Source organism: Lontra canadensis, unplaced genomic scaffold, assembly GCF_010015895.1.
Source record: "Lontra canadensis isolate GAN:19392208 unplaced genomic scaffold, GSC_riverotter_1.0 scaffold57, whole genome shotgun sequence".
NCBI classification, from domain to species: Eukaryota; Metazoa; Chordata; class Mammalia; order Carnivora; family Mustelidae; genus Lontra; species Lontra canadensis.
The window spans coordinates 12795654-12815102 of record NW_022631051.1 but is presented as its reverse complement, the minus strand read 5'-3'; the positions used below and the strand labels follow the sequence as shown (position 1 = coordinate 12815102).

At 55.4% G+C, this 19449-nt stretch overlaps 1 protein-coding gene across 1 annotated transcript in view; it reads left to right on the top strand.

Annotated features, from left to right (window-relative positions):
* BCR (BCR activator of RhoGEF and GTPase) overlaps nucleotides 1-19449 on the top strand; it is a 114896-nt gene that overhangs the window by 82923 nt on the left and 12524 nt on the right. The window contains exons 9-16 of the mRNA XM_032876041.1: nucleotides 4291-4412; nucleotides 5451-5619; nucleotides 6205-6324; nucleotides 7248-7323; nucleotides 8700-8804; nucleotides 9399-9473; nucleotides 12811-12908; nucleotides 14705-14836. Of these exons, the coding sequence (XP_032731932.1) occupies nucleotides 4291-4412; nucleotides 5451-5619; nucleotides 6205-6324; nucleotides 7248-7323; nucleotides 8700-8804; nucleotides 9399-9473; nucleotides 12811-12908; nucleotides 14705-14836 (897 nt within the window). The remainder of the gene's footprint in view (nucleotides 1-4290; nucleotides 4413-5450; nucleotides 5620-6204; nucleotides 6325-7247; nucleotides 7324-8699; nucleotides 8805-9398; nucleotides 9474-12810; nucleotides 12909-14704; nucleotides 14837-19449) is intronic.

The window sequence follows — 19449 nt, the reverse complement described above, 5'->3', positions numbered from 1 at the left end:
GGGCACCTCTCAACGCAGGGCCTGGACCTGCAAAGGACTTGGCTTATGGGAGCCAATAGCCCCATGTGGGCACATTTAATCCTCTGAAAAATGCCACCAGGCAGGTGTTTGCATCCCCTCTTACCTTTTAAGGCAGCCGAGGCTCAGAGAGATGAACTGGCTGAGCCAGCGTCATCACTGCAGAGAAGAGAGGAGGGTGGGCTGCAGACACCTCACTCCCTGGCAGTGTGAGCTTATCACTCTTTCAGGGAGGCAAGTGGTGTCCCCTCTAAACAGATGTTCCCCATCTGGAATGTGGGGGTGGAGGGACTCCCCAAGTGGAGTGCCTTTCCCACCACCATCACTCTTCCACCCCATAGTGCACACAAAGACATGCACACGAGGGGACACACACTGCGATATACACAGGGACAAAAACACACACCCATACCTACAGAGGGACATGGGGGGACACATAGACCCATGGACACACAGGGACATGGAAACATCTAGAACGGTACATAGAAACACAAGAACATGACACACACATGAGGACACAGACACAGAAATATATATACAAGAGACATACACGGGGCAACACGGAAATCAGGACCCATACACTGACGGGGATACACACATACAAAGACATGCCTGCCTACATGGAGACACACACAGAGAGACACAGAGACACATGGATTCTTTTTCGCACAAACGCACTCCTGTGGCACCCCCAAGGGACTGGCTTTCCTGAGTCACTGTCCCATAGACCTTGAGAATAGTGCTGCGCTACCCTGGGGTCCAGCGGGTTCCAGGTCTTCTCCTACAGCTCTACCCAGGGCTGGGGCTGTTTGCTCTGCATGAGATGCTGAGGCAAAGGGACAGTCCCTTCTAGCCACCTGACTTCACACCATCTTTAGACCACAGCCCACAGTGCCATGGAGCTGTGACCCGGTGCAGCCAAGCTGTGTGACCCTCCTGTGTCCCCTCAAGGGACAGGTGCTGCAGACAGGGCTAGTGAGCATTTCCAAGTGGGACATCTCCTGGGCAGACAGGGTCCTCCTGGCTCTACACTGGTCCCATGTGGCCTGGCAGTGCTTCTCTGCAGAAGCCCAGGATCTGAGAAGAGGTCTGGGTGATGGCCACAGGGTCCGGCAGCCCCTTGGATGCCTCAGCCAAAGGGCAGAGAGGCCCCTCAAAAACTTGCTGTTGGGCCTGCACCTGCTTCATCCCTCTTTCATTTCTGCCCTCCTCTCTGATCGTCTACCCTTGGCCTCTCTCCTTCCTGAAATTGTGTCTGTGCAGATAAGGGTTTGTTGTGGTTTCTTCATGGACCTGTTTCAGCGGCAGGATCCCTCTTCAGCCTGGGGCTTTGGGCTGGATTCTGAGCAGGGCTGATCCCAGGCCTAGGCCGGCTGACCTCCAGAGCCAATAGGAGGCATCTACCCAGGCGTCAGGGCCCTAGGCTGTGCATTCAGCATGGGACCACCAGCCCTAAGAGTCAGTGCCTCAGGATTACCCCTGGGCCTGGGGAAATATGGACAGAGGCAGTGTGATGCCTGGCCCTCCCCCTCCCTCACACTCCCCTCGCCTGCTGCCCCTGCCCTGACCCCTCCCCTCTCCCCCCAACTCCGGTCTCTCTCCTGGGGTCCAGGCTCCCTTTGTGGATTTGCCAGAGTATAGTTGGGGGCCTGTTTTCCTGGGGCTGGGAGACCCCTCCTGCCCAATTCCTGGATATTTTCTGTTTGGGCATGCCAGAAGACCCCAGGGTGGCCTGGGGTTCAGAAGCAAGACCCAGTGCTTCCTCTGGAGGGAGGGCAACTGTGACAAGACAGGGAAAACTCACAATGAAAGAGCCTTACTCTGAAGATAGCCACTGCTGTCCAGTACCCACACACTGCAAGGGTCTGGCAGGTGACATGCATGACTCACACTCTCTGCTCTCCCTCGGAGACAGAGCGTGGCACAGAGCAGGGCTCAGACTGGGATGCTTTAGGGGGCAGTGCGCTGACTAGGAAGCGTCGGGGCTCCCTTGGCTTTGGGGCTTCTCTTAGAAAGATGAGGGTTTGTATAGGCAAGAGTTTACGGGGAGGGTCATGGCGACTGTCACAGTATCCAAGAAGAGTCTGTCTGTCACAACCTCCCAAGGCTGCAGGCTGAGCCTGCACACAGCAGGGCAGGCGTGTGGGCTGCTTCAAGCACCAGGGAATACTCAGTGGTCTTGTGGAGGATGAATGCAACACTTCAGCTGAAGGTGTGAGCAAGCAGGACCTTGCAGGGAGAGAGGGTGGGCTGGCTGAGGGGTGGAGGAGGGTGGGCGCTGCTGGGACTCCGGGCATTTCTGACCTGCTGGTGAGGAGTCTACTTCTGAGCTGGACATCAGGGGCCCTCTGCTGGTGGTGGCCAGAAGCTCAGCCGCTTTGTATGGAGAAAGGATCCACGTCCTGCCACAGAGGGTCCCTGGGTCCCTGCCCCTTGGGCTGGAAGACCCTCTCCCCTGTCCCTGCTGCAGAGGCATCTGTCCGTTCATTCCTCTGGGACTTCAGGGTCCCAGGAGCCTTCACAGACCTGCTCCCTGACAAGGACCCAGCAGTCAGGTTTGTCCAGGCTTTGCCCTAGGGTCTCCAGCTCTTTGTGGACATTTCTCCAGGTGCACACACTTTATTGCTTCCTGTAGCCGCCAATGCCAGGTGGGCTCTCTGCCCATGCCAGGCAGGCAGGGGGTGAATGACAATGAGTCATGGCCTTGGAAGGCAGGCAGTCTTCCAGTGCTTCCACTTAATGCTCTTCCATTTAAATCATTCACCCCTGGAGCCAGGAGCCAGCTGGCCATTGTGACCTGAGCTGAATATGACAGTGACGTGTGGCTTTTGCACCTGGGCGTGCTGGGGCCCAGCCCAGGCTATACTTGCTTCTGGGCAGCTCTGCTGGCTCCAGCTCTTGCAGAGAGTCTGGGAGAGTTCGGGAGGCACAGGCTCCCCAAGAAGAGCCTGAGGTTGCAAGTGGCAGGGAGCCAGGCGTGGGCCTGCCAAGCACAACAGGGGCGGGGGCGGGGATGGACATACCTCCAGCTGGGGAGATGCTATGGATATGGATCATTCCAGTATAGGTACCTGATCCTCCAGGCCCTTCCCTGGCCATCGCAGTGAGGAGTGGGGAGTCACACTCTCTGGAGGGCCTTCCCAGAAGCCAGGGTGGCTGGGTTCCCGCTAAGCATCTGGTCTCTCTCCCATGGGCTTTTGAATTCCAAGGACAGAGTCTGCTGAGCGTCTCTGCTTCCTCAGTCACCTGAGTCCCCTGCCTGGGACAGGTGGTAAACCTCCCCAAGGCTCCCGTTTCTCATCTGTGAGATGGGCACAAGGACCTGCTCGCAGGGTGTCGTGGGGATCACATCCGGTGATGAGGCCATGTGCTCGCACAGCGTACCTGGAATGTGCATAGGAAAGGGGGAGGCTCGCCACATCAGCCTCTCATCCTGTCTTTGTGTCCTTGGCACAGCACCGTGTTGACCCTCATGAGGTGCCGGGCACTCTTTTTCGGAAGAATTACCGACTTACCTTGGTGTGCCATTCAGCTACCCCCGGAGCTGTATGAGCCAGTGGGAGTGTTCTTGTCTTTCAGATGAAGCACCCGGGTGCAGAGGCACGTGGCTTGCTGGCGGGCTGGTGCCTCCTGTCCCCCTGCTCAGTCTAGGTCCAGTGTGTCCTGGGCAGGTCACCTCAGACTGCAGGTATCCAGGCATCTTATGTGGGCTTCTGCCAGTCAGTGGGCACTGACCCTAAGAAGCCCAGGGCATAGAGTCCCAGCTCTGGGCCCCCTGCTGGGCCTCCTGCTGCCCTCAGAACTAAGCCAGGCCTTCTTGGAGCACACTGGGCCTGCCTCCTCTCCACTCACCAGGCTGCCCCATCCATGCTTGTCTCACCGTGGGCCTGTGCTATGATGGTCCTTCTGTAAGAAGGCCCTTCGCATGGCCAGCCTCTTACCTTTTCTGGGTCTCCAGTTGCTGCCCTACAGAGGCAGGGACCACGCTGCTCACAGGGGTTTCCTGCCATCGTTTTCTCTGCATACCACTGACATAGCTGTAATGTCCCCCTCCCCAGCCTTCAGGCCAGTGGCTGGTACCCTGTCCACTCACCCTCCTCCACAGGCCAAGCACCCGAAAAGCTTTGCTGAACAAAGAGAAAAGGGTATGTGTGTTCGCTGAGATGGGGGAGCACTGGAGACTGGGTCTGAAAGTGGGAGACTAAGTCAGTGAAGGCCCATCCCGCCCCCTGGCCCGCTGCCCTGACTCAAGCCCCCACTGCCCCCCCACAGCACCGGCAGCTGCTGAAGGACAGCTTCATGGTGGAGCTGGTGGAGGGGGCCCGTAAGCTGCGCCACGTGTTCCTGTTCACGGACCTGCTCCTCTGTACCAAGCTCAAAAAGCAGAGCGGGGGGTAAGTGACCACACGGTGCCCGTCCTGCCAGGTGGGGAGGGTCTTGGGGCCGGGCACGGGGCTAGTCTCATGGGCAAAGGAAACCTAGCTTTTTTTTTTTTTTTTTTTTTCCCTTGGGCAGTGAGCCTGAAGAGTTTGGTAACTATGTGTCCAGGCCACTTTCTTTAGGTCACGTTTCCAGCTGGCCGTGATGCCAGGCTCAGGGTGAAAGGTCACCACTAACAACTTGGGGACATTCTAGGTCAGGATCAGTGACCGGTCTGTTACCTTCTACAGTGGAAAGGGAACCTACCTGATGAGGTGCTCTTGGGAGTCTGTCATGTCATGACCCAGAAAAAGTGGCAGGTCAGAGAGTTGTAGGGTCTGGTGCAGGCTGGCAGGTGAGGGAGCAGGGTGGAGAGTGGGGGACATCACTAGACCATCCCGGTACTTTGTCTCCACAGACCTGGTGAGAGCTTCTAAATTATTCTCAGCCTATGCTATACACCACCCCCCAACACACCCCTCCTCTCGGGAATCAGACCACCCAGGTTGCACCAGCTGTGAAGGAAATAAGAGATTATATTGAGAAAGACCAGAACTGGGCTTTTTCCCCCATTCTGCCATTACCATACTGAGTACACTTAAACCAGTCACCTCAGAAGACAGCCTCAGTTTCCCCTTCTGTCATGGCAAGGGATTTCCCCCAGGAGATCTGTAGACCCTCAAACTCTACGGCTCTGGGGGTGTCTGCAGTCCTGTCTTGTTTATGGATGCCCCCCACTGATGTGCTCCCACATCAGGGGGCCTGTGAGCCGCCACCATCTCAACCCAGGATGAGGTGGATCAGGCCTAAGTCACACAAGCAGAGTGCCCATTGCTAGGGGTCCCCAGTGTCTGCCAGAGACCTTATGTCAGCCTGTCACACGGACCACAAGCTAGGTTTCAAGGTCTTGTAAACTATGCGAGCCTCAAACTTAGGCTTTTCCGGTTCTTGAGAGCAGTGACATTAGCAAAGGAGAAGCAGTCCATGTGTTAATGTGCTGTTTCCTCCCCCAGCAAAACCCAGCAGTACGACTGCAAATGGTACATCCCACTCACGGATCTCAGCTTCCAGACGGTGGACGAGTCAGAGGCGGCTCCCAGCATCCCGCTGGTGCTGGATGAGGAGCTGGATGCCATGAAGATCAAGATATCCCAGATCAAGAACGATATTCAGAGAGAGAAGGTGAAACCAGTTGGGAAGGAACAAGGCTAGGCCCTGCAGCTGGAGCGGCAGCCAGCCCTCACACATGGGTGTCTGGTGTCTGATCCACTTCCGGCCTTGGAGACCTGCTGGGATCCCTGCAAGCCTGCCTTCAGGCTTGGAGCCATCCAGTGTGTGGGGTGGGGGAGGTGCCCGGCTGCACCGATGGAGAGAGGATCCCAGGAAGGGGGATCAGCCCCTATAGGTGTTCTGGACTGGCCCAGGCAGGCCCTGGTTGTTTCTGGAGAGATTATAAGACTTGAGGAACAGTGAGGGTTCGCATGTAAGGTTAGCCCCGGCCAGAGCAGGCACCATGCGGTAGTCACAGACGCGGTGGGTCCCCAGAAGGTTGGGCTTTGGTTCAGGGATACCTGGCTGAGGTGGGCTCAGCAGGACAGGGGTCCTCCTCCCCCTGGCCTACAGCTCCACACCCCCCCACCCCTGGCCTACGGCTCCACAAACCCTGTAGGCTGAGGAAGGCTCTGGGAGCAGTGGGGACAGGATGGGCAGAAACGAGTAGCACGGGCCCCCGGGATGGAAATGTGACCATGTGGCCTCTCCCCACAGAGGGCAAACAAGGGCAGCAAGGCCATCGAGAGGCTGAAGAAGAAGCTATCAGAGCAGGAGTCGCTGCTCCTGCTCATGTCCCCCAGCATGGCCTTCAGGGTACACAACCGCAACGGCAAGGTGAGCGCCCGCCTCACTCAACCAGCTGGGGCCTCCCCCTGCTAGCCCCGGCAGATGCTCCTGGCCCCTGGGTCCCATGTAACTGGAACCTCACTGTGCTGTGGCTGAGACCCACCGCCCAGCTGGGTGGCAGCTTCGTTTTCTGGCTCCTGTGTGGCAGGTACAACAGCAGCCCTTTACCTCTGGAGGGCACTCCCACACCATGAGAGGCTAGCTAGTTCAGTACGGCATACCCAGGCCCATGTGTCCCTCGGACCGGTTCTTTGGGCTGAAGCCCCCAGATTGACCTCAGCCCTTATAGCTGGGAGGTGGCAGGGTCTCCAGGAAGTCTGACTAGGGCAGGGGTTCGCAGGTTTGTGCAGACCCGGACCTCAGTACAGGGATTCCGTCTGGGGACCTCATGTGCCTGGGGGACCTTCTGTCCTGAGTCTGGCTCCTGGTGCAGTCTGGAGTCAGGGCCTCTCCCTCGCCGGGCATCGCACATGGCCATCAGCGGGCAGCCTAGGGAGGCAGCTGGTGGGCTCTGTGAGAGCCTCGTCTCTGGGTCACAGCTCAGGGCCTGTGTGTTGGACGCAGGTGGTCAGGGTGGCACCAGCCCTCACTTCTGCAGATCCCACCCGGTTACCTTCTCTGTGGCCCTAAGTCACAGCATGCCATGCCCTGGCCCAGGCCGTCCAGGCAGGGGGCGGGTTCCAGAGGCAGAGCTGTGTGGGGCACGGGAGCTGTGGCCTAAAGCCCAGCTGGCAGGAAGGGTGGAGAGTGCCAGAAACACAAGTCGAGCTGTGAGCACACTCAGCCACCAGGCTCCAGCCAGCCTCTGGCACCCGGGTACGTGTGCCTTGGAGGGGTGCACTGCGGGAGCGCATGTGGACCGTGATGGGGAGTGAAGGTAGGCAGGATGCCTTCTCCTTCTCACTCCCCAGAGTTACACGTTCCTGATCTCTTCTGACTATGAGCGCGCTGAGTGGAGGGAGAACATCCGAGAGCAGCAGAAAAAGTGTAAGTGGCATCTGCAGGGAGAGCCTTAGGACCTCGGGGCTGGGAATTCTTCTCCTCCTGTGGTTTCAAGCCTTTTCTTCCTGAGGGCTGGGCAGTGGCTCTCTTACCCAAGTGATGCTCCATGAACTCTGATTCAGAAAATAAATTGGACAGGAGCTCCTGCTAGGGCCCTGCCCTCTATGCCCGCTTTCCTAGGCCTCCCCCACATCCCCTGTATGTCACCCCCACCTGCTTTCTGACCTTCCCTGTGAACTCTCCCTCTCCCCCAGTGCCTTTCCTAAATTCCCCACCTCCCTCCTGAATCTCCCTACTCTGATGCCTACCTGTCCTCTGTGGACCCCCGTCGCCCCTGCCTGCCCTGCCCCCTGGTCTCCCTCACCCCCCAGCAGGTGCTGATGCCAAAGAGGCCCTTGGCTGGACCCACCCAGGCAGCCACACTGTGCTAGTCCCAGTGCTTGTCCAAGGGGCCAGCACTTGATCACTCTTAGGGTAGGGTGCTCACTCTTCTCTGGGATGGTCCCTTTCCTGGGTGCTTCCCTCTCTTAGCAGTTACCACCTTCTCCTGAGCTCAGAGCTGCCCCTGGGCCTGTCTGGCAGGCTTCAGGAGTGGGAAGGCAGACCCTGCCACAAGTCCCAGGGCTACCCCACTTGGGTCCTTCCTCTGCAGCCCAGCTCTGTGGTTCGGGATTCCCAAGCTATCCTTGCTAAGAGGTTCCCAGGTGTGCTCCATGTGGCACTGTTTTGAGAGTGCCTGCAGAGAGAGCCGGGCTGAGCACGGTGTCACAGGTGGGCTGGGAGCTCCACACACCTCTGCCCTGTCCTGAGCTCCCATTCCTCCAGGCTTATCGTCCTTGCCTGTGCTGAGCTGTAACCACCCCCCCCCACACACACACACACAGTGCCTGCTGCCTTGCCTGGGCTCGTGTCCCAGGTGTGCTTTTATAACCAGGGGACCCCAACCATTTGCAGCATGACAGCGTCTGTTCCCTACTCAGCGCTGCAAAAGAAATCAGCCCCCTTTCCTCACCTGGTGGAGATCCAGGGACCCTTGCTGGCAGAGCTCAGGGCAGGGCTCTGCTGGTGTCTGTGTGGAAAGATGCTCCAAGCCGCCCTCTCACAGTTGCCTTGTGGCTGTGCTTAGGTGGCAGGTTATGCTAATTCCTCCTGCCCTCCTAGCCCAGCCTCAGCCAAGGCCATGCCTTGCTTGGCCATTTACCCGCTCCTCTCTTGGGAGCGGGTCGCCCCCTCCTGGCCACCGCAGCTCATCACCATGAAGGTCTTGCGTGGGGACCTCAGAGAACACCCTCTGGGTGTCCCCGGGGTCTGGGGAACCATGCAGGCTGGCTGGTTGATGCACCTGGTTTCTACCCTCTCAGGTTTCAAAAGCTTCTCGCTGACGTCCGTGGAGCTGCAGATGCTGACCAATTCGTGTGTCAAACTGCAGACCGTCCATAGCATTCCACTGACCATCAACAAAGAAGGTGGGCTGTCCTCCCAAGGGCTGCTGTCCCTTTCTGCTGTCAGCACTGTCTTTGGGACCATAGGTTTCTCAAAGGAACGCATGTGCTGCTAGGGGCTTGTCAGCCCCTTCCAGGAGTGGATGGGATGGGTCAGGGGAGGTCTGTCCCCAGCTGCTGGGTGGTTGAGGAGACACATGACTTTGTTCCTGGTCATATGACACATCTCAGATCCTCTGTGCTCTGGGTCTGGCCCTGCTCCCCTGTCCTCCCTTTGGTCATGCTGCATTTTGTGCCCACTCATCCACATACTTATGTCTACTCATTCCTGTTCACGGGCACTTGGGTTGTGCACACATCCCCTTTCCTGTCCTGGGAACCTTATTACTCTTCACCTCAGTCATGGGTCTACTATGCTGTGAACCCAACTCAGATCCTCAGGTCCCTGAGTTGAAGGCTACAGTGGATATGTTTCTGGCTCATGACATCCCCTGGCCCTGTGCTGAGCAAATGGCCGTCACATGGTGCTCCCTTCGAGGGTTGGTTTTGAAGCAGGGCCTGTCACCTGCCTCCCTGTCTCAGGAGCATGGATGCTCACCTCTCTGCTCTCTTGCACAGATGATGAATCTCCCGGGCTGTACGGGTTCCTGAATGTCATCGTTCACTCCGCAATTGGCTTTAAGCAGAGTTCAAGTAAGTGATTGGTTTGGGGAGGAAGGGAGCAGGCCACTGACCTGGAGGCTGTGAGGAACCAGTCATGACTCAGATTATCGTCAGATGCCTTGGACCCTAAACCTGTGAGGTCCTGTGCAGGTTCGCACGCCTAGTGGACTGTTATCAGTCTCTGGTCCCTGGTCCGTGGTCCCTGGACCAGATGTGCAAGCTGCTGAGCTGCCCCCTGCAGGCAAGTCTTGTAATTACAGGCACTGGGATCGGCTCCAGCAGGAGGCACGGCCTGGGTTCCAAGCTATGGAAAGCTGGGCCTTGACCCAACCAGCAGAGTAGATTTGGCTGCTGAGAGCTAAATGGATCTCCTTTTCCTCCCACCCCTCCGAGGTGGGGAGTGCCTTGCAGGTGCTCAGGCGGGGGCTGGTTGCATTTCAATCTAGGACAGCACAGGCTGCACCCCTCAGCGTGCCACTTCCTCATGAGTCCTCGGGGCCCCTTGTAGGAGGATGCAGGACAGGGGCTGTGCTGCTGTGCTTTCCCACTGATGCTGCAAAGCTGAACGAGAAATCACCGACAAGCCACAGCCAAGAAGACAGAATTTACAAACCGTGTGTGTGTGTGTGTGTGTGTGTGTGTGTACACATGATACAGGACTTGTGTTCAGAGTATGAAGAACTGTGTGTGTGTGTGTGTGTACACATGATACAGGACTTGTGTTCAGAGTATGAAGAACTCTCAGAACCGCAGTGCAAAGGACACAACCTAGTTTTTAAAAATGAACGAAAAATTTGAATATACTTCACCAAAGAAATACAGGTCGCTAATTAGCACGTGAAAAGGTGTTCATGGTTGTAGGGAGATAGGAATTAAAACCACAGTGAGATCCCACTTCTTACCCACCGGGATGGTGATAATCAAAAAGGTGCACAGTGACAAATGTCGGTGGGAGTGTGGAGAAATTGAAACCCTCAGGCCCTCCGCTGGTGGGGATGTGAAAGTGTTCAGCCTGGAACCTGGAAAACAGTTTGAGGGTTTCTTAAAAAGTTAAACACACCTCTACCGTGTGACCCAGCAGCCCTGCTTTTAAGTATTTACTCTAGAGAGATGCGTGCGTGTTCACATAAAACACGCCATGTTCGTGCACGTGACAGAGCGCCACTCAGCAGTAGAAAGGTACACAGTACTGATAAAGGCAACCATGGGGATGAATCGAAAGAGAATTATTCCTAGCAAGACACCTGATTCAAAAGACTACATGTCATATCATTCTGCTTGTCAGAAATTTCGAGAAAATCACCATTTGGAGACGGAAAGCCTGGCAGGGGTTTCCTGGGGCTCATGGTGGGAGGAGACTTGTCTGCCGTGGAACCCAAGGGGCCTTTTTGGAGAGAGGGCAATGTCCTAAAACAGTGGCAGTGCTGTTTGCGCAAGTGTTTAAATTTTCTGAAAATCCCCAAACTTGTTACAGATGGGTTCTGTAGTATGCAGATTATAGCTCCATAAAGTCATCACACAGATGTAATTGTTCCCCTGGGTGCACCGGCCTCACGCCCCCCCTCACATAAATGCTGGTGTTTTTAAGGGTTCCATATAGGCCTTCACTATGAATACTCCCCACTTCCTGCGACCAGGGACCTTTCCATCAACAGCGCATATGATGCCTAGCTCCTTCCTCTCCATCCCCACTCTGCTCTCCTGGGCCCTCTCTGTTATCTTTCCATCTGGGTCCTCAGTGTCCCACACTCCAAACTCCACATTCCCACAGTGACCCTGTCGCTCAGGCCCCTAAACTTGTTCCTCTTATGTCCTGCCCCAGTGAGAAGTGCCACCGTCCACCCCATGGCCAGGCCAAAAACCACCGTGTGGTTTACTGGCCATATCCATAAGATAACATTCCCCGTCAGTGAAGTTTCATTGTTACCTCTGGCCCCCTGCCCCAGCCTTCTTCTGACCCTGGCAGTGGCCTTGCCGCTGGTCCTTACCTGCACTCCCCCTATGCCCCACAATTCTCCCAGCACGGAGCTGTTTGTAGTGCCCTCCCCCACCCAACCCCGGCCTGCAGCACCGTGTGCCCATTAGGTTGGTAAGCTCAAACTTCGCAGGTGATAGGCACTTCCTCTGGCTCCGCCCCTCTGTATGCATCCTCATCTTGGTGGTCATGGTCCATTCACCTCTGCCCAGGTCACCAGCCGTAGGGCTTTGCTCTCATAGAGGCTGTAGTCAGGGTTTGGCAGGGGGCCAAGTGAACACATTCTGAGAGCTGCTGGTTCGGTTGCACTATGGGGTGGAATCATTGCATGAAGTGCTGGGACTCCATGCTGGCTGGTGGTGTGTTGTTTTAAAAAGAAAATTAAGGGGCCCCCTGGGTGGCTCCACTGGTTGGGCATCTGCCTTCAGTTCAAGTCCTGATTCTGGAGTCACAGGATCGAGGCCCGTGTCAGGCTCCCTGCAGTGGGACGTCTTGCTTCTCCCTCTCCTCTCCCTCCGCTTCTCCCCCCGCTCAAGCTCTCTCCCTCTCACTCACTCACCCTCTCTCTCTCTCTCAAATAAATAAATAATATCTTAAAAAAGAAAGAAAGAAAATGAAGGCCATTTTTCCCTGATTTTGAAAATGTCCAGGAACAAGAATTTCTGTCTCCTTCAAGGGTCCTTTCAGTTGGACTAAGAATCAGATTGATAGGAGACCAACTAACAAGAGAAAATAGCGTTTAAACAGGAAATCCACATGGACTTGGAAATTACAGAGCTGGTTAGGCAAAATGAAGCATATATGTCATTCTGAACTAAGGAGTAGGGCATAGGGGTCTGGGAGTTCAAAGGACAGGAATGCACATGACAGGGCAATAAGAACAGATATTTGGGGATGCCCAGGTGGCTCATTTGGTTAAGTATCTGTCAGGGTCCTGGGATCGAGTCCCATATCAGGTTCCCTGCTCAGCGAGGAGCCTACTTCTCCCTCTGCCTGCCAGCCTGGAAACTTCACTTGGTAAGTTTCCTACTTGTGCGCTTGCTCACTCCCCCTCACACACAAATAAATAAAATCTTAACAACAACAACAACAAAAAGTTTGCCCTGTCATACCGGTGGGTCACTCAGATAAAATTTATCTCTGCTCATAACCCTTATTTTGAGAATCCCCCCTCCCCAATCTAGATTTTTCTATATAGTTAAGGAAAGGGCAAAAGTTTCTCTTCAGCCCATAGAGTCTTAATTACCTTCAGCTCAGAGTAATCTCCGTGTCACAGTGGCCTATCTTGGGGCAGCCTGCCCTTGGCCCCCTACAAAAAATAACCCCTGCTGTCATAGAAAATGCGGGTAATGTGGAAAAGCGGGTCACCTTCCCTGTGTTGTCCTTCCGCAGATCTGTACTGCACCCTGGAGGTGGACTCCTTTGGTTATTTTGTGAATAAAGCCAAAACACGCGTTTACAGAGACACAACGGAGCCCAACTGGAATGAGGTGAGCTACTACTTCCAGATAACTTCTTGAGCACTGGCCCTGGCAGGCAGGCCAGGATCTTGTCCCTGTGGAGAGTCTGAACCACCCCCCCTCTTCCACCCCCGGGGCTCCCTGATGGCTTCCCATCTCCCGAGGCCCTGCCACAGCCAGCATTCCACCAGCATGCCAGGAATCTCCTGGGAGGAGGGGGGCTAGTCCAAGAGATTTTATCTCTGTTCCTGAGAATCCAACCCTCCCACACACATACATCACAAAGAAACAGCCTGGAGAAGCTTTTGGAAAACAAACTTAAAAAGGCTTTTTGTGCTGCCTTTGTTACTGCTTAGTGTTTACTTGGTAAGTTTCCATAGCGTTTTTCCTCTGAAGTTGGAATGAGCCCTGTGACCCTCTTGGTTTCTAGAAGCCTGGGACTCTGCCAGCCGGGATGGGGTAGGGACCTGATTTGCCTGTCAGGTAGTTTGCTGCTCTGTTCTCCTTCACTTTGGAGAGCTGTTGCGTTAACTACCTTACTGTCTTGTCTTGAGCCTTTAGGAGAATAGGAATGATTACAGGGTGGTTAATATTGACGAACCCCCCAGATCTGTGAGAATGCCATTTCCCAGTTTCTGGAGCAGCTGTGGCCCTCAAAGGCTTCATGCTTAAAGAAAAGGGTGGGGACACACCACGCAACCCCCCTGCAGAAAAAGCAGCTAAGTCCGACCTGGCTGCCTGGTCCACCTCAGGTCGTGTGGCTCGTAGAGCCGTGGGGCCAAGCCCCCAGCTCTCCTTTCTTGGTGTTCCCTACTCTGATCATCAGACTTGATGCCTTAGCAGGTCTGGGGGCATGAGGAGCCCACAGGATTGACCAGGCATGATAGCTCTGGGCATCCCTGCAGAAAGGGTGGTGGCTTCCGTGGCAAGGGAGCAGCATAGCCACGTGGAACCACCAAAGGCTTTGCCGGGAGCAAGAGGGCTGTGACTGACAGGGGTAGTGAGGGAGGGGTTCTGGACACAGCACAAAGGGTTCAGGTGCGAGCCAGCAATGGAGGCTCAAAGAACCAAGGCACGAGGGTTCCAGACCAGCAGGTCACCTGGTGGCCAGCCTGGGGGTATGTCTGGATCATCCAGGGGTGTTACGTGTTCCCAGCACACGCGCCCTCCCCACCCCCATGCGGGCTCAGAAATCTCTCCTTTTTTCTTTTCTGTCACCCTCTTTTCCATTTCCCCACCACGACCCTGTGCTGGCAACAGCACTGGTGTGAAACGCAGAATTTACTGAAGGTATCCTGAGGTGATGGAGGAGAAAATTAACACAGCTCCAAAGCCTACAGGAGCAGTTCTTTCGTCTCCTCTGTCACCTCTCTGGGGCAATTTTTTTTTTTCCCTTTCAAATACATTGATTTTTTTAGAGCAGCTTTAGGTCCAGAGCAGAAAGGACAGAGATTTGCCATAGAACCCAGTCCCCAAACGTGCAGAGCCTTCCCCACTAATCAGTGATTCTACACTGACACGTCATTCCACAGAAAACTGCATTTGTGACCAACACCTCTGAGCTTCTGGTGCAGGTGCTGTGGGGACTGCCCTTTGACATTCTGGCTTCAGGAGTTTCGATTAGATGTTAGAGGCATTCAGAGCTTCCAGAAGCATCCAGGCTGGACCACAATGGGGCACTCACAGGGAAGTGGCTTCTGAGGGTCTTCGTTGCAGGACTAAAGTGGAGAGGGTCTTGAGGCATGGATCCTTCTGGGGCAGTGAGGAACCCACTGGACTCCCCTTCCCCCACAATGAGGGACTTTCCTTCTTTCTTGGGACTTCAGGAATTTGAGATTGAGCTGGAAGGCTCCCAGACCTTGAGGATACTGTGCTATGAAAAGTGTTACAACAAAACGAAGATCACCAAGGAGGACGGCGAGAGCACAGACAGGATCATGGGCAAAGGCCAGGTCCAGGTGAGGCCTTCCCGATCCTCTGCTTCCTGCAGAGTCCCTCTGCCCACCACTGTGTCCAGCACACCCTCGTACACCTGCCCCTGGGCCGGCCCATACTCTCTGCCAGATGCTTGCCATTCTTTTCCCAGTTGACCTGGGACAAGAGATGGTTCAACTCCAGGGATCAAGGGCAGGTGCTCCCAGACTTGGAGAGGGACCGTCACAGTCCTTTCCTGCTCAATCTCTCTGTTTGAGTGTCATGCCCCATCTTGTCCCCAAAGGAAGTTCAGTTTGGCTTGTTCTCATAGCCTGGGCTTCAGTTCCTCCACGGCGTTGTGTTTCCTGGGCCTCACCTGTGCAGTTCTACACGCCACTAGGGGAAGCCCTGATATCTGTGTTCCTTATGGCCTCTTACCAAACCCGGCCAAGCAGGTTCCTCCTTGCCCTGCCCTGGGCACCAACTGCTCCAGCTCCTCTCCTACCCTCCCACCCTCCCCTCCAGTAAAGCCTCCAGCAGGAGTGGGCTGGGCATTCCAGGTGTTGTGGTAGAAGGAGGCTGTCCACAAAGCCCCACCTCTCTTCCCTGAGGGCAGGACATTGCTTTTGTGCTGAAATTCTGAGCAGCATAGATGAAGGAGAGGGAGAGTGACTCATCCCTGAGTAATTTCGTCTTCTTGGGGGGAGCACATATGTTCATCCTTCAGAAGAGAGCAAGTCCTCACTTAGCTCCAGACCCCCTCTCTGTTTTGCCCGGTTCTCAGGTTCTGGTTCCCTAGGTTTTCACGGCTGTCTACTTTCCTACCCTGGAAGCTTATTAGGGAATTCAATGGCTCAGGGCCTCCAGGGACCCCCTCATACCCTGTACCTGAGACCAGGTCTAGAAGCAAAAATGCTCCTCTGACTGCCTTGTATGTGACCTCCCCCCCCAACCCCCCCCCACAACCTACCTTCCAGCAGACACCACCCCGTAGCCCACACCTTCCCAGGAGAGCCGGCCCAGGGCCTCAGCCACCCCCCACAGAAGGGAACTGGGGCTGGACTGGCCTGGGGCAACCGTCCAACAAGTCCACTAAGGTTTGGGATGCACACTGGGGATCATTGGGGTGGCCTTGCCAGCACAGGAAAAGTGGGATTCTTGGCCCCTCTCTCAGATGGTGTAACTGGGGCACAGAGGCCTCCAAACAGACCAGGTTGGGCTACTCACCATTGATAAAATCCAAAGGCAGAGAGACGAGAGGTAGTGAGACAAGAAAGGGATTTACTTCAGTGAGGCCACCACTGGGAAGACAGCAGGCTAGTGTCTCAAAGACTGTCTCCAAAATGCTAAAAATATCTGCAGGTTTACAGAAGGAAAGTGTGGGACTAAGGTCGGTGGGTGCCTGCAGATGGGCAGTGAAGGTCAGGTGGAGCACTGTCTTGGGGTCCATCACGTGGGGTCTTGCTGAAGTCAGGGCAGTCCTCACTGCTTGAGGGGAGGGCTGTGGTTCTCATCACGGGATCCTTTGCCCTCAGGGTCTTTCACCTGAGTTAAGAGATAAGCTGGAAGGAAGAACAGAGTCAGGAAGTGCTGACTGAGGTTGAAATGGAGGTGGTTGAAATGCTTTGTCAGTGGGCATGGTCTTTGAGGGCCTACGGCTGGTCCAGGGCCAGCTGGTGGATGTTCTGCGCAGGGGTCCTATTGTGGCTTGGTTGCTGAGGGAGAAGCGTATGGTTCTTCCTTGCTCCCCGTCAGCCTGATAAACCGTTGAGCCAGTTGTAGGGGTCCTGGTAGCGAAGGGCTTCTGGATGGAAGAAGGAGAAATGCAAGCTGGTGCTTTTCAGCAATTCCACTTTTGGGGCCCTGTCCAGGGATCTCCGACAAGCCAGGTCCGTTCCCCAACCAGAGTCACCCCCCGTGAGCTGGACACGGGTCCCGTGTTGATGGAGGCATGCACCGACTGCGAAGTTGGGGTGACGTCTGCGGGCTGGCTCGCATGCTCAGTGCGGACCCTCACCACTCTGCATCTCATGTGCATTGACTCCCCAGTGTCCTTGAGATCCAACCCCACATTTCCACGTAGGTCTTATTCACCGTCTGGGCTCAACAGAGAGTCCCATGGATTGAGTCAGCCACTTCAAGGGACTCTTTTCCTTTTAATGGATATAGACTTGTTTTCCAGATTTTGCTGTTCTGGGAGCGTGCTGGGGCTGGACATCTTTGAGGACTGACATGTTTTGGCACCTAGTGGGCAACGGTCACAGCTCTGGCTCTTTGAGTTTTCAGGCTGTACTCTGCTGCTCAGCAACTAATGTGTTGCCCTTGCTCGCCCTCCCTTCTCCCTCTCCATAGTCGCATCTGCCCCCGGCCCGGGCTTCCCTCCCGTACACCCACTCCCTGGCCCCCGTCTTGCAGAGAGCCCCAAGGCAAGCTGAGGATGCAGATGGGCTGGTTGTCTGGCTCCTTTTTTAAGTCCTTCTGAAAGACCAAGGGAGGCCCAGATTCCACCAACCTTTCACTTGATTCATCCAAATCCTCCAACGCTAGAGTCCCAGGGCTGGTAGGATTTGGGCCAGGGCCTCTGAGCACTGTCACTGGGTAATCGGGTGTCTCAGTGGAAAAGAGAAAAGAAAGGATATCCATCCTCTTCTCGTACTGTGTTGAGCCGTCTGTGGAAACCTTTGCCATGATACTACTGGATACAAACAAAACGTTCTTTTATGAGCACAGCCTCTGCTCTCGGACACACTAGGGGTGCCAGGTGAGCTCCCTGCCCTGTCCTGGGGAAGAAAAGAGCAGTGGGGCTGTGGGGGCTGGCTTGGGACATCTCTGAGGTGCTCTGGGGGGTGCTCCTCAGCAAACACTTTCCCTTTCTGTTCCTTCTGGTAGGCAACAAAGGACAGGAGTGGACTCTGCTTTAAAAAAAAGAAAAGAAAAGAAAAAGATCGTGCCTGACCTTGTTAGAACACTTGACTGTATTCAGCAGGATGCAAGTATAGGGACCCTGCAGTGAGGTTTTGCAGCAGGGGAGAGAAATGGAGCCCAACTCTGAATGTGACAAGGAGAGAGGGAATTTATAGCCAAGAAGCAGGGTGTGGGGGGATTGTTGGTTGGAAGCTACTGAAGGGAAACATCAGGGGTAAGGGGGGATTCTGGCTAAATCAACCTAACGGGTTCCTTGCTGAAAGGAGGCCAGGGCAATCAGACATTACCCAGAGGTGATGGGGGGCGAGGAATCTGGTCACTTGTTGAAGGTCATCAGCTATCAAAGATATCAGGGGGTGGTTTTTGCTAAAATTGAGCGCTTGGGGACATTCCCAAGAACAAGGTCTAGTTGGAAAACAACTCAGAGCAGCCTGCCTGGTGTGGCCCAAGGGAAACCCTCTGTCCACTCCCTCAGCCCCAGTGCACCTCCTGGGAGCTGGGGCAAGTCACCACTGCCTGCATAAGTGTATTTCCTCCCGTGTAAACTGGAGCCAGTTGCCATGGAGCCGGCCGTGGGGGTCTTCAGTGGCCGCTGCTGCTATTATTACTCAGTGTCGTCACTGTTGGTGAAAAGACGGGCTCTGGCTCTGTTTCTGCTTCCGTGGAAGAGCTGAGTGAGTGGGAAGCCTGGCCAGGCAACATTGGCCAGGAAGGAATCCCAGCATGACGCAAGGTCCGTTTGTGACTTACACAGAGTAGGCAGTGGCTGGCCCTGCCCCTGGAGCCCCCCATTCCTGGTGGGGCCTGTTTACAAGCCAGCATCCCCAGGAGCAAGAAGGCAGGAAATCAGAGGAGGAGCGGTGATGGCCCCCTGTGTCCCTCAACTCCCCCAGATACTGTTTTCTGAGTGGGGCTTTTCCCAGCAATATCAGGCCCCTTCCAAGTATGCCACATGGGAGGAACATAGAGCCCTGCCCACCCCGTTGCTGGGGGTCCGGGGAGGGGGGGTTGGGAATAGCATGGCCTTCCCCCACCCAAGTGCTACCCACCCCCCGCATATGTACATTGACTGAAAAGTTGAGTGTAAAGCCCTTTCTGTGAGATGGAGAAGGTGCAGCACCCCAGGAGTGTCTACGGGGGGCCAGGGAGAAGTCCGAGCTGGCTAGGAGGGCAGAGGCCGGACAGGCGCCTCTGAGGAGCAAGGGATGGAAATCAAGTATCCAGCAAAGCTGCTCACACACCTGTCTGGGCAGAAGGTGTCGGAGTCATCTGGGGAGCCGGGTCCCAATTTCCTGGGGCTTGATCGGGCTCCCTTTCCTCTTCCACGTGGTACTGATGAGCTGAGGGTTCAGGAACCACCGGTCTGAGTCTCAAGTTTCAGCCCTTGCTCTTCAGATAGCTGGCCAGATCCCCACTTCCCCTCCTAAACAATAGCATTTCCACAAGAGGAGGATGGAGGGCTCACCCTCCTAAGCCCAGGATGGGTGAGTTGGTTTGTTCACAACATCAGGCCATCCCAGAGAAAAAGGCAAAAGGATGAAGTGTAGAACAGGGACACAGCCCTGGGGGCGCCAGCTGTTCAAGAAAGAGTCAGAGACTCGCAAACCTGAGCCCTCACATGCAGACAGGTGCACAGGGCCCCGCTGATAGTGTTCCCTGAGTCTGAGCAAGCAAAGCCATCCCTGTCCTATCAGCAGACACCAAGAGCCCGCTGTGCCACCCTAGTGATCAA